The sequence below is a fragment of the Pimephales promelas genome, chromosome 4, assembly GCF_988280905.1.
Source record: "Pimephales promelas chromosome 4, fPimPro1.hap1.1, whole genome shotgun sequence".
Lineage (NCBI taxonomy): Eukaryota > Metazoa > Chordata > Actinopteri > Cypriniformes > Leuciscidae > Pimephales > Pimephales promelas.
This window is the reverse complement of record NC_142772.1, coordinates 41,985,029-42,002,335: the sequence shown is the minus strand read 5'-3', so window position 1 is coordinate 42,002,335 and position 17,307 is coordinate 41,985,029. Positions and strand designations below refer to the sequence as shown.

The window sequence follows — 17,307 nt, the reverse complement described above, 5'->3', positions numbered from 1 at the left end:
GAACATTGTGAAATAATTCTTCCTACTTCCTTTAGTTTTCTAGTGCTGCAATCTAACAAGGCAAATTTGACTTGCTTCTTAAGGAGAATAAACATTGGATTTTGCCCTATAAATATTTGTGTGAGTTAAGATTATAGGGCTTTTAAATAATATTTGATTTAGATCAAGTGTTGTTCATTGCCTTTTGTTTGTTTCATTTTTACTACAAACTGCCTTGTACCATATCAAAATACATATAAATGTTAGAACAATAGCAATATAAATCGTATTTCAGTGCCTTGTCCAGGATTTCCTGGTCATATACTGTAGGTGACAAAAACAGTAGCCAACTAAACATTGCTCAAACCAGGCCTATGATTAATAAAACATTTATAATAATATATTTTATAGCCGCTTTCATGCATTTTAAAACCCATTCCATATGTAGGTCTTCTTTATGTAATGTGAGCAGTAGCATTAAATATTTTCCCTTAAATAAAATGCAAATATTAAGTCTACTTAATTGTTTTAAATATAATTTGATTTTTTTAGAAGCCATTACAGTCTTCAAAATCATTCTAATATTCTGATTTGGGACTCAGGTAATATTTCTTTATTGTTATTAATTTTGAAAACAGTTTTGCTGTCTAATATTTTTGTGGAGACCGTGATACTTTTTTCAGGATTCAAGTTCTAAAGATTGGTATTTATTTGAAATATTTTGTACATGTAACATTATAAATACCTTTACTATCATTTTTGACCAATATAGTGTATGTGTGTGTCCTGATAACTACTACAGCTTGTTGGTGTGTGAACTTTGACCCCCTTTGAACAGTTATGATGATGTGATATAATAATGAAGGTCAAGTCAAGTCACCTTCATTTATGAAGTGCTTTTAACAGTATGGATTGTTTCAAAGCAGCTTTACAGTTATAATAGAAATTACCGTAACAGATTGTTTAGGCTTTACAACACCATTAGGATAAAGTTATTGTCCAGCTAAAGTTAGAGTTGATTGATTTACTTCCATTGCGAAGATCATTAGTTATTAACTTAGACACGACACCGTTCTTACAGAAAAACTCTTAACGCACTCCGGCCACCCATCCGCACAAAACAGTGCCTGGTGTCACGAGAACGCACTCCCTGAAATAGGTTTGAAGGTGCGAACGATCATCTGTTATCTCGACGCAAACATCAAAAACGCAAACCTGCAAAAACACAGATGGCGCGCACTTATAGAAGTTTATAATGTGTAATGCTAGGCCAAAGAGATGTGTTTTTTTTTTTAACTGACAGACTGCGTCTGCTTCCCGGACAATGTTAGGACGATTGTTTCAAAGTTTTGGTGCTAAATAGGAAAAGGATCTACCACTATAGCAGTCTATTTTCATATTCTAGGTATTAACAACTGGCCAGAATTTTGTGAAAATGCAAAATACCTCTAGTTTAGTTTTCTTCCAATTCTGCTTCACTTCTCTGGCTGCTCTCTTAAGGGCCTGAATGTGCTCGTTGTACCATGGCGTTGGACTATTTTATTTAAGCGCAAAGCGCAACTGTGTATAAAGTGCTGGAAAAGAGAGAGTTAAAAGTTTCTGTCGCAATATCAAGTTCTTCTAAGCTTGGATGCTGAGATGATGAAACTGATCAGGAAGTGATAGGTCTAACATTTTGCAACACGGATTTGCAGCCTTTGTTAAATGACGTTTACACAAGACTAGATAATGTTCTGAGATGTCATCGCTCTGCTGCAGAAATTCAACGGCATCAACATTGATTCCATGTGATAATATTAGATCTAGAGTATGATTACGACAATGGTTGTCCTGACACATGTTGTCTTACTCCAATAGAGTTAAGAATGTCTTTAATTGCCAATCCCAATGCATCTTTTTCATTATCTAAATGTATATTAAAATCACCAATATTAGGACTTTATATGCAGCCAGTACTAACTCTGATAGAAAGTCAGCAAATTCTTTGATAAAGTGCAGTAGCCAGCACAAATCTTAAACGTGATTTATCATTTACACTAGATAAAAAAATAATTATATTTGAAACTAGACTTCTAATAATTCGGAAAATATTACTATAAGTTACAGCAGCACAGACACAATCTCTATATGAAGAGTTCAGATGCAAAAGCCTCTAAATGCCATTTGAAATTTTCTTCTTTAATGATGAGTTTTATCAAACTTGTATATTTATGTTCAGTAATTTCACTTAAATAACAATTAATAGGTAATTATCATTGCCATTTAAGTGAAATTACTGAACTTAAATATACAAGTTTGATAAAAAATCATCATTAAAGAAGAACATTTCAAATGGCATTTAGAGGCTTTTGCATCTGAACTCTTCATATGATGATATCTAGGTGAAAAGAGGCGTTATGTGATGGAATTAATCTGACCTCAGTGACGTGAGACAGCTAGCAGACGGTCGGTTTAGTCAGTTTGTCTGCTTCCTGACCTGAGCCCTAGATTGTCATGTTTGAGATCTAAGACTACGTGCCATATTACAAGAGAGAAGAGCAGCACCATCTCAGGAGGGATGAATACCTTTTCAAATTATCTATGAATTCTATATTATTTTGCGGACACCACTTGACATCCAGCCATTGAGTGAGGACAGTCTACTAACTATCTCATCACTCCTTTTGAACATGTTTTTGTCATGATTCTGCCTTCTTGTCCTTGAATTCCTCTAGTCGTGAGGCAGGATCATGACAGAACAACGTGATCTCATGAGAATACGTATGTATGTGTACGTAAAGTGTCGTTCTATCATACGTATATATAATTACGTTTTATATGCGCAGAAACGTATAATACTGACGTATTTACAGTACTAAAACGTAAAATATTTACGTATTGACAGCACAAAAACGTAACTTATTTACGTATGAACAAATCCACCGACGTACACATTGTACGTATCACAATTTATGCATATTAATATCGTAGCATTATGTTTTGACTCTATTGCATCCCACTGTCTTATTAATGAAGTTTTCAGTCGCATTATTGATATAATACTCATAAATATTAACATTTTGCTCGTTTCGCCTGCATGGTGTTAAACAATACACTATAAAACCTTAAAAAATACATTCTTTAACGTTACTCGTTCAACCATTTTGTAATAGTTTATTTACCTTGAGACACATAAAGCGTTTTCTCCTATAAAACACAACAAAAATTCACAAAAGACATCAATTTTAATAGTTTGATGTAATCCAAATCTTTAGAATCCATAGTTGTTTGCAAGAAACAACTCCTAATTCAGCGATTTCAGCCTCTTATCCAGATCTCCATTCTCAGCAGCGACCGTAACGTTACAAGTCAAACCCCGCGCTGGTGATGAATTCAAATTCAAATATTGCGCCCATACGTCATCTTTTACGGCAGCGATATCAAACGTTCATTGGCTCTTCCCTGCTTCGTCACAGTTTGCGACATGAAGGACTGTAGACGGTTGGTTAGTTTAGTTCATTTGAATTTTGAAATGGAGAAGCGCGAACCAACCGAAGCCGGATTAACATTTTCATTAGTAATTTAATTTCTGCTCTGTACTTCATACAAAACTATTACAATACTGCCAGAGAGAAGACTGCGACTGCAACGCTTCATCATGTGAACGGCTTTTGGTATCGGTTTTGACATTTTCGCAATAAATAAATTATTGTGATTATACTTGTCTGTTAGTTATGTTTTTCTTCATAATTGTAGTTTTTTACGTAGTTTTAAGGAATTGTTATGGTAGGTTTAGGGGTAGGAGTAGGATTGGTGTCTCAAAATATATTTTAATGCTATATTGTTAATAAAACTGCCCTTTCCCAACACCTGTCTGTTACGTTTTATCCTTTTTTATATTAAGTATAAAATGGGTATGTTTAGGTTTGGGATTAGGGTTACGGGATCTTACATTTATCTATAAAATAGTAAAAAGGGAAATTATCCAGATATCTTTATGATATAGAATATACGTAAATAGTTTACGTTTTGTAGCTGTAAAAACGTAATAATGTTACGTTTAAATGTTGCAGATACGTCTATATTATACGTTTCAGCATCTATCCAAACGTACTAAAAAGTACGTTTTCTATCTTTGCAAAAACGTAAAATAGCTACGTATTAACAATGAGACCAGGCTGGACAGAATCATGTTTTGTGTGCAAGCGCATGGCCTGTTTGGGCCATGTGCTTGTGTTGTCTCGTTAAGTTACCCCGCCCCCTTGTTATCCTCGTCTTGTGCTTCATTGTCTAGTCAGTTTCACCTGTCCTCGTCATTAGTGTTCCCTATTTAATCCCCTTGTGTTTGTTGTCCTGGGTCGGTTCATTGTTTGACTTTATCATACTTTGTGTTTGTATCAAGCTGTGAGTAACCGGTTGAGAGTCTTGTCAAGAAGAGTTTGTTCCTGTCTTAGTTGTTAGTTCATAGTCTTAGTCTAGTGTGTTATACCCTGTCCTGTTTTGCCCCATCGTGGGTTTTGCTTTCTTTTTTTGTCCTTAAATAAACCCCTTTGATAATCAGTTGCTGTCTGCTATTGGGTTCATCAGCCATCCACATAACAGTTTTCTTGTCTTTATTAGTCATTCTGTTTAATAACATTAGCAAAAAACTCAATCATTAAAATTGCATAGCTTGCCATTGTTGTCTCAGGATGATGCAATTCCATGTACTTTCTAGGGGATGATGTGGTTGATTGTTGTGCGGCGATAAATGTGTGATTTGATGATACGACTTGTCATGTTCAGGAAATGAAACCATGGCAACAGCAAAATGTGGTTTAATCGGTCTTTCTACCTTTACCAGACAGCATGCTGCTTCAACCATGAAATGAAAGGTATAATTGTTAAAGTTCTTAGTAGCTAAAGGTTCAAGATCAACACTCATGCAGTGTGGAATACTGCCCTGGGTTGCTCCTGAGAGAATATTCTGTGTTGATTGTGGAGCAGCATTTGTAGAATCCATTGAGGGCATATAGTAGGGCATATATTATATTTTATATAATTATTATGTTATATTAATTATATTATATCATACAGTATATGGCTCAAAAATATTCCCAGAACTAACTGCACTTGAATTCAAGATGGCAGCATGTACTCTGGAGCTAATTTCATGTGCCAGTTGAGAAACTGCCGTTGAAGTTAATGGGAATGCTAAAGATTAGATATTTACCAGGTAATTCCTTGGGCCTAAACCATTGGTTGCTTTGGAGTTTCTCTTAAACAAGTAGGTTTGTTATATGTTTCCTTGTGGGTTTATAATGGCAATGTCACATTACTGTGCTAAGACAGTCTGAACAGACACTTTTAACTGTTATTGTAGTCTTTGTTTCTAAGCACATGCAAAGCACAAGTTAAGAAATAAAGGAAATGGGTGTAGTTTTCAGTGAATAAAGTAATACAAAGCTGTCTTTTCTCAGTTATGCTTCCTGTTTTGGTCATCTTGTTGGTCATGCATTGCAGACGTGGATGGTGTTCACACCCTCCCCCCTTCACTCGCACTTACTCATATATGTCTCAGCACCACACTACACACACGCGTATACTAATTTTACACCAGGACTGTTTTAAGACACAGACACTTGTGGGCATAGTAGAAGGGCAGTTTCCCCAGTACAGCTACAGGCAATTAAGTGGAGAAAAATATGAAAATAAAAATGTAAATTAGGTTTATCCTGTCCAAAAACTTAACAATAAAGCTCCTGTAAGCTTTACAGGCCTCCTGTAAAAGTGGAGATTTTATGTAAATAATTGAATTTACACATAGGAAAAGACTATGAATTAAGAATGTCTTGAGATGCAAAGAAAATCTTTTTTTTTTGGTCATTGTAAGCTTGTATTTCTGGTCTTGGTGACAAATCGAGTCGACATGAAACCAAGCGCATAAGCACACCTGTACAGGAAAGACTGGCAGTTAGTTATTCTCTCAGTATTGTTTCCATTTTTCGTTTTACATGAACTGATATGTCATGTGATTTGGCGGTTATTCTGCCATTCACATAGAATTAAGAAAACTAGCCTAATTAGATTGGTTGAAGTATATCAAGATAATACCTGTACTGCCACTGATTGATTCTTTTGGTTCAATCTACAGTATGTGCTTTTATGAAGTTCAGTGTGTGTTGTTTCGGGAAATATAATTGTGCCTTTAAGAGATGAAAACACTCTCACAAACTCTGAATGTTCTTCAAAGACTTGAGAACTTAATCTCTGTGAAAGCTGTTGCCCTGTTTGACCTTCTGCATCACATGTCTATTCTCATCCCTGTCTGAGCTGAAAAAATATTCAGCATAAATGCTTCTTCACAGCTGACTTTGATCCGTAATACTTCCCAGCATGGTTTCTCCTTCTGATCTGATGCATGTTTCTGTGCCGAGACATACATTTGTGTCTGAGTTGACGTCAGGTAATATGTAAATTTTGGATGCATTACTTTTTCTAAGATGTCAGTTTTTCAGTTTTCATCTGGCAGACAATAAAATTGTCAATAGAAGGAGAGGCTTGGTGCAGTACGCAGCCAAAAAACTCCCAGAATGCCCAGTCAACCACTCTCAACACCCCAGCATTGTGGTAGAGGGTTTTTCATGAGCAACCAAAAAAAAAAAAAAATTAACATTGAAAAATCGAATGTGGTAGTTTGTTTATTTTTATGTTTTCATTTTCATGTTTAAAGTCAAATGTAGATAGTCCCTGAAACTGAGACTGGTGGGGCATTTAGTGGGTATTTCCCAGTGTCACATCAGCTGCTGGCGTCCTTATAACTTCTGTAACTGTGGCTGTAAGATGAGAGTTACAGTAGGATTTATCTCAATCAACCAATGTGATGATAGTGTCATTTTAAGACCTTGAATAACATTCTAATTTGAGCCTGTGCTTTAGTATATAGGCCTATAAGTATATTTTGAGACTGAACGATGTTACTTGCCTGACCAGATATTTTGTTAATCCATAGTCAGTAATGTTATAGCATTTGTAGGCCTAACCATGCCGTATGTCTTGCTTCTACAATTTCTATTGCTCTCAAGAAAGAAAAACCCACAATCCACGCCTTCCACTCTTCTGCGCTGTAATGAAAGTAACTTTCGCAATATCAAACGACATGAATTTTCTCACCTCAACCTCACCCCATGTGACTTGCAGGATGAGACGAGATGTACCACAATGTGGTATTACAAATACGACAAGTGTATGAAGGAAGTTTTGTTCTTCAAAAAAGATGTTTGGTGAAAATGTTTTGTTTGAAAGAGAACCATCACATCACCATCACCTGCGTTACTTTTTTTGATTGTAGGCCTACTTTACTAACACTTTGGGCTTAGTAAAATAAAAATAATATTAACTTTTCTTCAACATTAAATGGATTAAAAGTTTCTGTAAAATAATTTATAATGCTACAAGAGATTAATATTTCAAATAAATGCTGTTCTTATTACCTTTTCAGTTATCAAAGAATCCTGAAAAAATGTATCATGGTTTCCACAGCAAAAAAATAAGCAGTAGCACAACTGTATTAAAGTTTGATAAGAAATATTTCTTCACCACCATCAGCTTATTCAAGTGTTTTCTAAAGGATCATGTGACACTGAAGACTGGAAAAATAATGCTGAAAATCCAGCTTTGCCATCACATGAATTAATGACATTTTAAAATATATTAAAATAAGTTGTTTTAACTTGCAACAATATTGTATTTTTACTCAAATGAATGCAGCCTTGCTGGATAAGACTTAACTTGCAATATCTTTAAAAGTGTGGTGTCGCCTGGAATTTAAGCCCCTAGGGGCTTTTGGAGATCTGTCTTCCCAGTCCCCACCCTACTCTGAGAAACCAAGCTTATTGAATTAGCCTGGGTATAAAAAGGTGTAAACCATCCAACACCACCCTTTAGTCAAAATACATTTCATTACATCCCAGTTGGCCCATTTTTGACTGAAACAGAAGCTCGGGTAACATTACATTGCAACAGGTATAGGTTTTTGCAATAAGAACAGAACTTCCATTGCCAGTGTTAACATGTCTCAGATTAAAAGCAGTTTTGACATAATTGGTGTTGTGTAATCGTTTACATTTGAAGCCTATCTTATCACCTCTTGTTTTGGAAAAGTACAGAAAGCAGATGGCAAAGTCCCAAGGGTAATTTGACATGTTACTGGAACCAAAAATACTCACCATTTACACAAGCACTCCACGTGTACGGACACATTCAGCGTGTAGAGAGTTAATGCTGATTCTCCGGTTTAGATAACATACACATTTACCACTAGATTTGATGATTGTTACTTACTTAGAGAAATAATTCACCCACAATCTTAACGAAGCAATTGAGTGCATTAAATAAAGTACACCTAAAAATTGAATTACCAGTAGTTGTTCCAAACCTGTATGACTTCATGGAGATATTTTAAAGATTATTGGTAATCAAACAGTTGACGGTAATCATTGACTTCTGTGGCAGGATGGATACCGACAGATGAAAGAAACTCTTGGAACAACTTGAGGGGGGAGTAAATGACTAATTTGATTTAAGGTGAACTATCCCTTTAAATTCAATGAGGTCCAGTGTAGTTCAAGACCCCATTTAATGAAAACTTAAATATCAGGTGTATTATATCTTTAAAGGGAGTTAAAAATGTATGGATAGGAAAAGAGAGCTCTGGCACATTCAAATTCAAAAAGTCAGACAACCAAGCATGTTATGCAATGCAGATTTTTTTTTAATGCAATATGATTAAGGAGAGCATTTACAATAAAAATAAGTTGTACATTAAGCATTCGAGACGGATTTCATGACAGAACTCAAGAAAAGAGAGATACACAAATAAATAGATCTACTTTTTAAAACGATCACCCCCATGCCCTTTCCCCGACAAAAATACTGAATTGCGTTTGAACTGTACATAGTGTCGCGGCGAATCTCGCACACAAATAGACCTGCCGTATTAGCTTTAAAGCAATGCCCTTGGTCTAAATCGCAAGAGGGGTCTAACTATGGTTATGAAGCACATGGCAACCCTTACAATAAAAGAGCAAAGGCAGGCGCATTGGATATTGTATTAAACTTTCAGACACTAATCAGTTGGGGAAAGAGTTCAGTTGCGAACATGTCATCCCAAGATCCCTCAGAGCAGAGAGGGGATGAAATGTTGCTGAAGGGGGAGGGAGATCTCTCGTATCCAGAGTCACTGTACGCATCCGTCAGACTCGAAGCCTTCTCGTAGCCGCTGAAGGAAGAGCCGTCGGAGAGGAAGTCGTCAACCATGTCTGGATTCTGATCCGTCTCAGGGATGACCACTTCCTCCTGTTCGTCTTTAACAGACACCCTTTGGTCTTCCAACTCGATTTCTTCAAAGACAACGGACTCCTCATTTTTGATTTCGCAAATGCTCTCCTCGCTCACCACCTCTGCTGGTTTGGTGTAGATGTGGTCGAAGTGGATCAGTTCATTAAGGGCTTCCAGCTTAACTGGTGCGGGCCCCAAAGCAGTAGGTGGGGAGGCAGGTATTTGCTCTCCTGGACCCCCAACCAGCTCAAACTCCTGTTGGGCTTCCTGTGCTTCTGTGAGATCTGTCTTGAGGAAGAGCTCTGGGTCAAGGATGTCCAGAATACCAAGCAAGAGATCAGACTGCAGGAGACATGAAAAATCAAAGTTAGTTCTTGTCGGTACAGTAAAAAGTCATTAGTGAGATTAAACGCTCAACGCCAATGAGATTTGCTTGCAGAGTCGATGATCTCAGAAAACCAAGAACCAAAACTGCAGGACATTTACCTCAGTGTCTGCAGGGCCAGGGCTGCGAGTATCCATGGTGAAGTCTTCAGATTTGGGGACTGCTGGGCCTGCACCTGCTGCGGAGGCACACGTAGCCTGAGTGCTGCGGACTCAGAAGACCCGGTCACCAAACCCAAATCGCTCACTGCGGACTCTAGTACCTGAACCTAAAAGAGAACGAGAGGCGTAAGTGGGAAGCGGAAACAAAAACAATACTTTACAGCTCTGTCAACCACCAGTTTAGCAACTACCAAAATGACAAACCCAGTTTGATTGACAGTGTTTTTACCTGCTCTTTTTCTTCCAAGGTATCCAACCCCAGTCTCTGTCTCAATTCCTCATTCTCACAGATCAGATCGCTCGTCTTCTCTAGCAACAGCCTGTTCTCTAAATGGAGTTTCTGATTCTGTGGAAAATATGTCAAAATTAAATCTAAAAAAAAAAATCTGCTTTGCACATTAGAAAAAAACTGATAAGGGTCAGCCAAAGTACCTCGAGCTCCAACTCCAAAACCTGTTGCTCCAACTCCCCCATTTTGGCCTTTTTTCTGTCTCTTGCTGTCTGTGCAGCAACTCTGTTCTTCAGTTTCCTAAAAATAAAATTGTACTCGTTTAACACACATTTTTGACTAAACAATAAATACAATATTTATCTGGGACAATGAATTATACACTTCTGTTTGTTCAATTTATATAGTCCTATAACTACTTTATATAAAACAAATTAAACATTTCCTTTTTATTAAGTGACCCATTTTGGGAGGTCAGACAGTGTTGAGGAAATGGCGCATGCGCGGTCATGTTCATGCCACGCAGGCAAGATGTGGATATTGACTCAGAGGGGGAGGGACTGACCGGCAAAACCAACTAATCTTGGCTGGGACTCAAATCCTCCATATGGAAGTGTCAAATTGGTTCATTTTTTAGCAATTCGTTATATTTACATATTAGAGCGTCAATATACGATGTACATGAACCTAAATATGAAACTCTGTTGAATTATTTCGGTTTAACCCAAACTAAAGAGATTAAATGCTGATGAAAATAAATCCCAGCTTGTCTCACCTTCGAAGTTGTTTTTCCTCTGGACTCAGATGTGTGAGTCGCTGTCTTTTTCGTAGTGGTTGTCCAGAGACCGTGGAGTCAGAGTCTGAAGAGGCTTGGCTCGGTATCATGACAGATATTGAACGGCTGTATCCGCCCTGTGTCGAAGCGCTCTGTTTCCCCGATATCAGAAGGACTTTGTGGGCTCCTCCGGTCCCTGCTGTAACTACGACCATGTTGTATGATTTTCTGGATTAGGATGTGTGTATTGACCCCTTTCTGTATTGTTTAGGGGTGGGGTAAAATAAAAAATAAAAATCTTCTTTATTTTCCCGTATTCACTTCACCCTTCGATCTTTGAACATTGAAGATGTGGAAATGCTCGCGTTCTTTTTCTACCGTCGTGGTGCGCTGCGATTGGCTGCCTCGACCACTGACGTATCTGGACGTCAGTCTTTCCTTGGGTTTAAATAGCTGACGCAAGTTTCATGTTTACGTCGTTTTTAGTTTCTAACGATATTAAATTTCATATGGATTTTTTTTAACAAAGGTTCTTCAGACGTGAACACTCCGAAAAATGTTTACTTTTATTTGCAGAATGTGATCTTATTTATTTCGATCTAATTACAAATAAACTCAACATAAATGTGATGAAGCCTAAAAGGACTAAATCCATGTTCACTATTTTTTTATAGAAAAAAAAAACATTATGTTAAGTTGCTTATTGGTTTAAAAAAACAGCAAAACGAACTAGATGTATCACTTTCCTCACACCCTTCATTTTTCATTTTCCTTTTTTCAACTTAAATTGCTGTATTTTGCTTGTTGATATTTAAAGCTAATTCAGTTGATGAAATTAATGTGTTCATGCAGATTGCAATGCTTCTGAAACTATTGTTATTGTAAGAAAAGTAGGCTATACATTGAATAATATGATTGCATCAGAAAATCTCTCTTTTTAATCCCCTCAGTTCATTAGGAAACGAGATCAAGTGATTAAGATCCCGTTCAGCTTTGTTATGAATGCCTGTTCATTTGGATCCCTATGCCATTTGAAGGAGGTTAAACTATCTGTAACTGGGACAGGCTCATTTGCAAACATTCACTTGAATGTAGGCGTCAAAGGAACAGTTGAACAAAGGAGAAACCTCTGAGAGAACTTTCATGTCCTAGAAATCCTTCCTGAGAGTGAGAGTGGAGGCAAAGTTTGGACAGCATAAATTTGCATGCGTTTGGGGAAATACTTTTGCATGTGACTGAAAATGGGATCTCTAGTAAAGATTGTAGTTAAGTTAACATGATTTCATTTATCCATCTGTTTATGTTGATTGTATGGGAGGTTTCATTGCATTATTTCATATTTTTTATCATTTGAAACGTAGAAGTATACGACATTTGGAATAGCCTAAATTTTGTATGATCTACAGGTGGTCCTCCATATTAGCATCCTGTAACGGTACAGGAATTGTGTATTAAAGGTGTAGCTGTGAGCTGCCATTGAATGAGAAGTCTGTCACCTCAACTTCTATGTACAGTAGGTTTGTGTGGGGAGCAAACAGCGGCTGTTTGCTTTACACTACTATAACCATTCAATCAACATCGTAAATCTAGTTGTATATAAAAGGTCATTGGGTAGCAGGCCACTAGACACGTTAGTTATATAACTTGCAGGAAAAGTTCACTTAAAAATGAAAACGCTGTCATCATTCATTTACTCACCCTCAAGTAAGTTGTTTCAAACCTGTGTGAATTCATATTTTGAAGAATGTTGGTAACCAGATAGTTGATGGACCTCTCTGACTTCCATTGAAGAAATACTGGAAAAATGTGTTTACCGACATTCTTCAAAAATATCTTCTTTTATGTTCAGCCAAAGAAAGAAATTCATTCAGGTTTGAAACAACTTAAGGGTAAATGATGGCAACATTTTAATTTTTAAGTGAACTATTCCTTTAAGAAAAGCCACTCAGATTGACATTTTGTTTCTAAAGCAGTCTGACTCAAATATTTTTAAAATATGATATCATCGTATAATTCTGTCTTCATTTACTGATGCATTTGGGTTAAGGGTGACATAAGGCTGAGTAAATGCTGAGAGAATTTCGATTTGCTTTCATTCCTTTTTTTCTGAGAGTGTTAAATGAACTACCCCTTTAAGTGTCCATCAACATCCAAATTTACATATTGAATATACATTCCTTCCCTGTTTCTGGGAACGCAGTTTTCATATTTAGTTTATGATGTAACATGCCTGTAATACCTGTTTGTAGAGTATTGGACTGTGAAGAGAAGTGAAACCTCTACTTTTGGACTTAGCTGTCATTTTAGCAGATGTAAGCTGCTTATACACCAATCGGAGGGACAGTTTTTGTACTAAGCTTTATTGGGATTCATGTATGAGAGAAACATTTTTACTGTTCATATGGCTGTTCTTTTGCTGGATCTTTTCTTGTCCCTTTAAAAAGTACAGAGCACATATTAATTGACAGATTAAGTCATTTCTCCCTGCGTTTCACCTGAAAAACCTCAAGGGGAGACCCCGAAGTGCACTGGTTTTTCTCTCTTACTAGGCTAATGCATTAGTAGCTATTAGTTTCTGGTGTACTTCCTGTGAAACAGGAACTATGTTTGAGCAGAGACTGTTTTTGGATGAAGAAGAACAAATATGTGAGTAACCAAACTGACTATATGGGGATGATGAAACTTACCAGCAATTCCCGTTAGAAGTGACTCTTGACAAAGTTGTTGTGACATTCTTCTACAAACTTTGCAGATACACTGTAGGTTAACCTGACTGTTAGAATCTAGTTAAACCGACCGTTAAAAGTGTATTGTGGAGTCATTGGTGCTAACGGAATGAGCATTTTAGCATTATAATTTATTCAGAGAATCACTTGTGTACTTGACTGCAGTTGAAAATCTAAAAATATAACAGCACTCACACTTCAGCCCGATCTTGTGAGAAAACATAACTATTTCAATACAAAACAACATTTCTCACTTTCATTAAGTTCAAGTTGAAGGACTGAAAAATGTAAATAACTAAATGAAAAACGAATAAAACTATATGGCCATGTAGGCTATATATTTAAAATAATAAAAATGGCAAAAACACAAAAAATTACATTTGAACTAAAACTCAAATCTAAAGAGAAAATATCAAAACCAAATCTAATTCAAAATATTACCAAAACCAGAAATAGCATTTCCAGAATAACACTGCTCTGTGTCATGCATCTGCTTATACTAATGAATGAATAGAGCCATTCAACTCTAGCACAATGATCACATTGCTACATGACAGAGCTTTATTTATTTTTAAGCTATTTAATAGTAAAGCTATTCAAAACCAACTTGTTTCCGAATACTGTTGCATTCAGATTGTGCAAGATTTCATTAGTACATAGCGTGGGCTGAATCAAGTCTGGGTAAAGGGTCATATATGCATAATTCAGTGTTTGTGGCTGATGTTGTCTTGCATGATCACTTGTTGATCGGTTTATGCTGCAGAATCAACAGTGACACTTCAGTTAGGGTGGGAACGTCTCTGGCAATTTACCTATTGTTGTGTAGGGATAATGGGCCAGTGAAGGGTTACACCCGTTCACACACACACATCTGGTTTACTCCCAAGGTTTAGACGATGTTTACCCAATCCTAGATCACACTCCCCTGTGTATCCACACCGCCTGCTGCTTTCCCAACCATTTCAGTCAGAGAATACTGGCAAATCTGTATTATTAATGACTTTTTTTAATAATCAACTTTTTTTAATTCAATGCTTTGCTGAATAATAGTATTAATTTCTTTTTAAAAGACTTTTGAACGGCACTGTTTATCATAATAGAAGTGTTCACATCTTTGCACGTGTCAGTGAAGCAACAATTGTGTAACCAATTCCGAAACCTCAAAGGTGACCCTGCCATGGATATTATCTCTGATCAAACGGTCTGGAGTAGTAGTGGATGTCTTTATAATGTTTTATCTGGCCACAAGATTATCAGCATTTGCATGTGTTTTAAATACTGGAAATAAGTGTGGAGTGAGTTTTTTTTTTTGAAGAACACTAAACCTTTGTGTTGTCAGAACATAAATAGGCCTTATTTAGCCAGATCATGTTAACTTGAACTGCGCAACACTGACTATTCAAAAACTGTAGTAAACTATTAGCTTTCAAATCTATATTTACGTAATCAGATTACTTTTTTTCAAGTAACTAGTAAAGAAACACATTACTTTTAAATTTACAACAAATTATCAGTATTACTTTTTTAAATAACCAACTCTTTTTTTACCATTTATTGTTTGAGAGAAATCAGTTCTAGACTAAATGTGAGCAGGCGTTTTCTCATCTCACTTACTCAAAAACAGATTCAGTATTTCTCAAAATGTATAAAAACCTGTGAAATACAAACTACGCAAACTTGCAATTAAATTTAAATTACACAAACATACTTTAATCTCACTTTATTAGATTAGATTTATTATGTCTTTGCTGCTGACCTTTGATGATCCAATTCAACCAAACTAATTAGAAAAAATTACCTTACATTAACTACACATTTGTTTCATTTTTTGTTTGTTTTTATTGCTGAAGATTGTTGAACTTTCTTCTGTCCTATTCTTCTTCAATCCAGAATGGCAGCACAGCTTTTGCATTTCCATCAGCCCGAGGCTTATTCATTTCACTTTTGGTGTGAAAGGGACTTTACATTAGCTAGAAATATAACTTTTTTTGTTATAAAAAAAAAAAAAAAACAACCAAGCAAACCCAGCCTGGGTGAGAAAAAGTAACGCCAAAGTAACGTGTTGAATAACTTTCCATAAAAAATATGTAAATAGCGCAATTTGCTACTTTTTTTGGGGAGTAATGTAATATTGTAACATATTATTTTTAAAAGTAACACATTAGATAACCTGCAAATGAACTAAATGGTTACTAGAAAAAAGAGAACAGTTTATTGAACTTTTAGACAAAATCTAAAAATGTGCATATGTGCTTATGAGTATCATATTTTTTGAGCTCATAGTAAGGAATATGGACCTCATACTTTTATTTTATTTTATTATTATTTATTATTATTATTTTATATTTTATCGTTAGAGACGAGAGAAATACACTAATTACACTAACCTTTTTCACTTCCTCCTAAATGACGCAAAAATCGTAATTTTACGTCATTGTTGGAGGAAGTGTAAGAGAGGGGGATTTCAGCTAAGACTAGTCCACCCTTTAGGGGCTTGGACCTAATTCCCTAACAGACCTATCATAGATCAGTGCCAGTGTGTTTGATTTCACCGGCAGAAACTTTTTTCAAAAAATAAGGACGAAGGTACTGAATACCCAGATAGCAAACTGACATTGAATCAACGTGGAAATATGACATCGAAACAACGTTGATCTGACATAGTTTTGCTCATCGAATTAACGTTGAACCAACGTCAGACGCGTCATTCTTTCAAAACTAACGGAAAATCAACTTGAAATCAACGCGTTGTTTCAACGTTATGAAAGCAAACCAATTTTCGATTTTTATTTAGCTTTGAAGAATGCCGCGTCTGACGTTGGTTCAACGTTAATTCGATGAGCAAAATCAACGTTGTTTCAATGTCATGAGAGACGTCGTTTCCACGGTGATTCAATGTCAGTTTGCTGTCTGGGTACGTAGACGGACGCATTATGGATAGGGTTGGGTACCGAAACGCGGTGCCATAGGGAACCGTTCCGACATAAACGGTAATAAACAGACCGAATAAGAACGAACAATTCGGTGCCTGAGTCTCTGTGTCATAAGGCGCACATACGCTCTATACGGTTTGGAGCAGTCTGATCTGTCTCGCATGTGCGCTCTTGCTCACTCGCTCTATATTCCGGGAGATTTTAAGTTAACTAATTTGCGGGCGTCAGGGAGCTGTTATCAATATGCGGGAGACTCCCGGAATGTCTGATAGCGAGGGGATTAATGAAGATGCCGAAGACAAAACGCTGCTAGGTTTTCATCCATTTCATGTGTAAAATTACGCGTAAGAGTAAGTGTGGTGATTGTCTGAAACCCATATAATCACACAAATCCATTGGCTGATGGCGCGGGCGCCGCCTTGACGTTCTTACGTCGTCATGTTATATTAGCGCGCATTATCTGATGTCATTGTGCGAAATGATTTCCAGGCGGTAGCGTATATGAGCTCATCTCTAGTCTACATGGATGGGCGGAGTAGTGGCCTGCGGAGCTGAGCATTGCAATCCACTGTTACACCTTTTCCACCAAAAAAAGAACTGGTTCGGAACTGGTGCTGGTTCAAAGTTGGTTCGGAGTTGGTTCAACTTGCGAACCGCTTCAGAACCTATTTGTTTTTCCACTGACTAGAGCGCCCAGGGAACGACGTTGTTACGTCACTGTGTACGTCGCCATACGTCTTAGCTAGAAACGCTTGCAAATACAACATTACTTTCGGATTATCTCTAACTCGTATACCAAGAAAGCTTTAAAAACAATTGAAA

The 17,307-nt window shown here is 36.7% G+C and overlaps 1 protein-coding gene across 1 annotated transcript; it reads right to left on the bottom strand.

Annotated features, from left to right (window-relative positions):
• Positions 1-8,687: 8,687 nt before the first annotated feature.
• Positions 8,688-11,190, bottom strand: xbp1 (X-box binding protein 1). The gene is made up of 5 exons (XM_039659834.2): positions 10,827-11,190; positions 10,255-10,351; positions 10,052-10,168; positions 9,763-9,929; positions 8,688-9,618 (listed from the first exon to the last, which is right to left on the bottom strand). Exons 1-5 carry the CDS (start codon positions 11,039-11,041, stop codon positions 9,432-9,434), a joined length of 783 nt encoding a protein of 260 aa, XP_039515768.2. The 5' UTR covers positions 11,042-11,190; the 3' UTR covers positions 8,688-9,431.
• Positions 11,191-17,307: the final 6,117 nt, after the last annotated feature.

What these genes read in the sequence shown, in the direction of transcription:
- xbp1 (XM_039659834.2), bottom strand. Translation starts at nt 11,041, where the DNA reads ATGGTCGTAGTTACAGCAGGGACCGGAGGAGCCCACAAAGTCCTTCTG. An exon ending in GAGGAAAAACAACTTCGAAG is followed by an intron (nt 10,352 to 10,826) that starts GTGAGACAAGCT and finishes TTTTATTTTTAG; the next exon opens with GAAACTGAAGAACAGAGTTG. An exon ending in CCTTGGAAGAAAAAGAGCAG is followed by an intron (nt 9,930 to 10,051) that starts GTAAAAACACTG and finishes GTTCTCTTTTAG; the next exon opens with GTTCAGGTACTAGAGTCCGC.